General features: G+C 46.5%; 1 protein-coding gene across 1 annotated transcript in view; it reads left to right on the top strand.

The window, feature by feature from the left end:
* Positions 1–3,070, top strand: part of LOC119425634 (MAP7 domain-containing protein 1) — a gene marked incomplete at its 3' end in the record, with an annotated part of 36,507 nt that overhangs the window by 17,551 nt on the left and 15,886 nt on the right. Inside the window, 1 exon segment of the mRNA XM_037693170.1 lies at positions 2,514–2,677. Within this exon segment, the coding sequence (XP_037549098.1) occupies positions 2,514–2,677 (164 nt within the window).

Genomic DNA, 3,070 nt, shown 5'->3' with positions numbered 1-3,070 from the left:
ATCAGAGCTGAGCTCAGAGCAGCAGCCAATCAGAGCTGAGCTCAGAGAAGCAGCCAATCAGAGCTGAAGTTGCCAGGCGTGGAAGTGGGAGCAGGTCTCATTGAGTTCTTCGTGCCATCAGCTGTGCAGCAGATCTGTAGGTTTTACTGGTCGACTCTGCTGCAGCTGCTCTGGGGTCAGTTTGAGTCTCTGGAACGCTGAAATGTGTTTAACTCAACAGAACATTTGGATGATTGTTGCAGCTGATCTCTGAGCTTGTGTCTTCAGCTTTTTGCTGCAGAAAGTAGAGCGAGGAGTGAAGATGTTGAATTTGTTGGTGGCGCTGCGACGTGAGCTAATATCTGCCTGAACAGAACTCCATGTCCAAACGTTCCCAGGCCTTCAATGTCCTCCTGTGCGTCTCAGACGCTCACAGTCCTCTGGACTGAATTTGAAGGCTGATGAAAAAGTTTGTGCAACAGTTTGTCACAATAGTCACCGAGTCCTTGTTTCCAAGAATTGGAGCAGAACTTTGAGTCCTGCAGGACCTCTGGTCTGACCAAAAACACATCCAGGTCTAAAACCCACAGCCACCCCCAGTAACCTGAAGAAAAACTGTTGTTTCTGAGCACCGAATGACTGCTGAAGAAGCTGAACACGAGCTAAAAGCTAAATGTAGCGGAGCTCATGAAAGAGCAGCAGCTTTAGTTTGTTTCAACGTTAAAACGGACAGATCTCTAGAAGCTGCCGCTCGTTGACTTTTTCCACATCTGCTGATTTTAAAACACGAATCCATGAAAACACGTCCTGAGTCTTCTGACCTCCAGCAGCAGCAGCATGGGGTCTCACCAACATCTTCATCTTCAACAAACCTAAATGTTTTTATGTTAAAACATCTCCAGCTGTGTCATTTAAGGCTTTGTTGCTTTAAAAAGATTAACCCTGCCCACTTGTTTCTCCATCCATCCATCATCCATCCATCATCCATCCATCCATCCACCCATCATCCATCCATCCATCATCCATCCATCATCCATCCACCCATCATCATCATCCATCCATCCATCATCATCTGTCCATTCATCATCCATCCATAATCCATCCATCATCCATCCATTATCCATTCATCCACCCATCATCCATCCATCATCCATCCATCATTCAAAAAAATTCAATTCAAAAATATTTTATTAATCCCAAAGGGAAATTATTTGTTGTTGTAACTCGTGATCCTCATTTCATTAAGAGATGTTATAGATGCTGATGCTGTAGACAGGAAGGATCTCTTGTTAAAGTCCATCCCACAGTGGATCCTAAGAAACTGGCTGCAGATGCCGTCCGATCCGTCCACCCAGACTCGGCTGACCTCTTGGTTCCCCCGGGCTGTAGGACCGCCCAAATGCCGGGCAGAACTCCTCCCAGAGCGATGGCCACTCCTCCCAGCAGTCTGCTGAGCTCCTCGTCTGCGGACAGACAACTGTAGGTGCTGAGGGACGATCTTGTCCTTCCGCTGTCATGAGCCGTGTTTCCCGTCAGCTCCAGAATCCCAGTGGTCAGGCACTCGAGCACAGCTGGCAGGTAGATGAGAATGCGTCCACAGAACATCCTTTTCAACTCACTTGAGATTTGGGGCTGTAGTTGAGATATTTTTTGAGCTTTTGAGATGTTAATCAGCTGCTGTTGGTTGTAGAAAACTGCCTTGTTGCCATGGTTACGCATCATAACAAATGTCCAAAACTAAAAAAGTTTCAGTAAAAATCCTTCCAGCTGCTCAGCATCTGATACCAGAGGAAACAATCATCCAGAAAATGTGATTTACATCCAGAAAAAGAGGAATTAAAGTTTCCAAAAGCAAAATCTCTGAATGAAAGTAGCAGAGCTGCTCCAACATGCAGCCACCTGGAGCGGAGCAATTCTAGAACTATCATCCATCCATCTATCATCCATCCATCAACATCCATCCATTCATCATCCATCCATCATCCTTCCACCCATCATCCATCCATTCATCATCCATCCACCCGTCATCCATCCATCATCATCATCTGTCCATTCATCATCCATCCATCCACCCATCGTCCATCCATCATCCATCCATTCATCTTCCATCCATCCACCCATCATCCATCATCCATCCATCATCCATCCGCCCATCATCCATCCATCATCCATCCATAATCCATCATCTATTCACCCATCATCCATCCACCCGTCATCCATCCACCAATCATCCATCCACCAATCATCCATCCACCCATCATCCACCCATCATTCATCTTATCATCCATCCACCCATCATCCATCCATTATCCATCCACCCATCCATCCATCGACCCATCATCCATCATCCATCCACCAATCATTTATCCCTCCCTCCCTCAATATTACATATTTTATTTGAAACGTCTGCTGTCATCATTGTGTCATGATTTCAATTTAGAGATGAGACCCAGAGCTCTGCTGAGACGTCAGAGAGTTTCTCAGGCGTGGTCTTGGTGTTTCTAACATTCTGTCTTTACTTGCACCTCCTGCAGCAGCCAAGAAGGCCCAGTGGCTGGAGAAGGAGGAGAAGGCCCGGCAACTGAGGGAGAACCAGCTGGAGGAGCGCAGGAGGAAGCTGGAGGAGCAGAGGCTCAAGGCGGAGAAACGCCGAGCTCTGCTGGAGGAAAAACAGAGACAGAAACTAGAAAAGAACAAGGTGAGCCAGAACATCTGCCATGGACCTGCCACAAAGAGTTTTTTATCCAGAACTCATCAGATATTCATGGTGAGAAATGAAAATAACTAAATATTTTTACTAATTTACATGACTTTAGATGGTGATCAGGAGTCTGTTGGTCAAGAGTTTGTTGGTTAGGAGTCTGTTGATCAGGAGACTGTTGATCAGGAGACTGTTGGTCAGGAGTCTGTTGGTCAGGAGACTGTGGGTCAGGAGTCTGTTGGTCAGGAGACTGTGGGTTAGAAGTCTGTTGTTCAGGAGACTGTTGGTTAGGAGTCTGTTGGTCAGGAGTCTGTTGGTCAGGAGACTGTTGATCAGGAGACTGAGACTGTTGGTCAGGAGTCTGTTGATCAGGAGACTGTTGGTCAGGAG

Source organism: Nematolebias whitei, chromosome 19, assembly GCF_014905685.2.
Source record: "Nematolebias whitei isolate Nwh7 chromosome 19, NemWhi1, whole genome shotgun sequence".
Taxonomy (NCBI): domain Eukaryota; kingdom Metazoa; phylum Chordata; class Actinopteri; order Cyprinodontiformes; family Rivulidae; genus Nematolebias; species Nematolebias whitei.
Note: the sequence above shows the minus strand (reverse complement) of the source record. Positions and strands in the feature narration are given on the sequence as shown.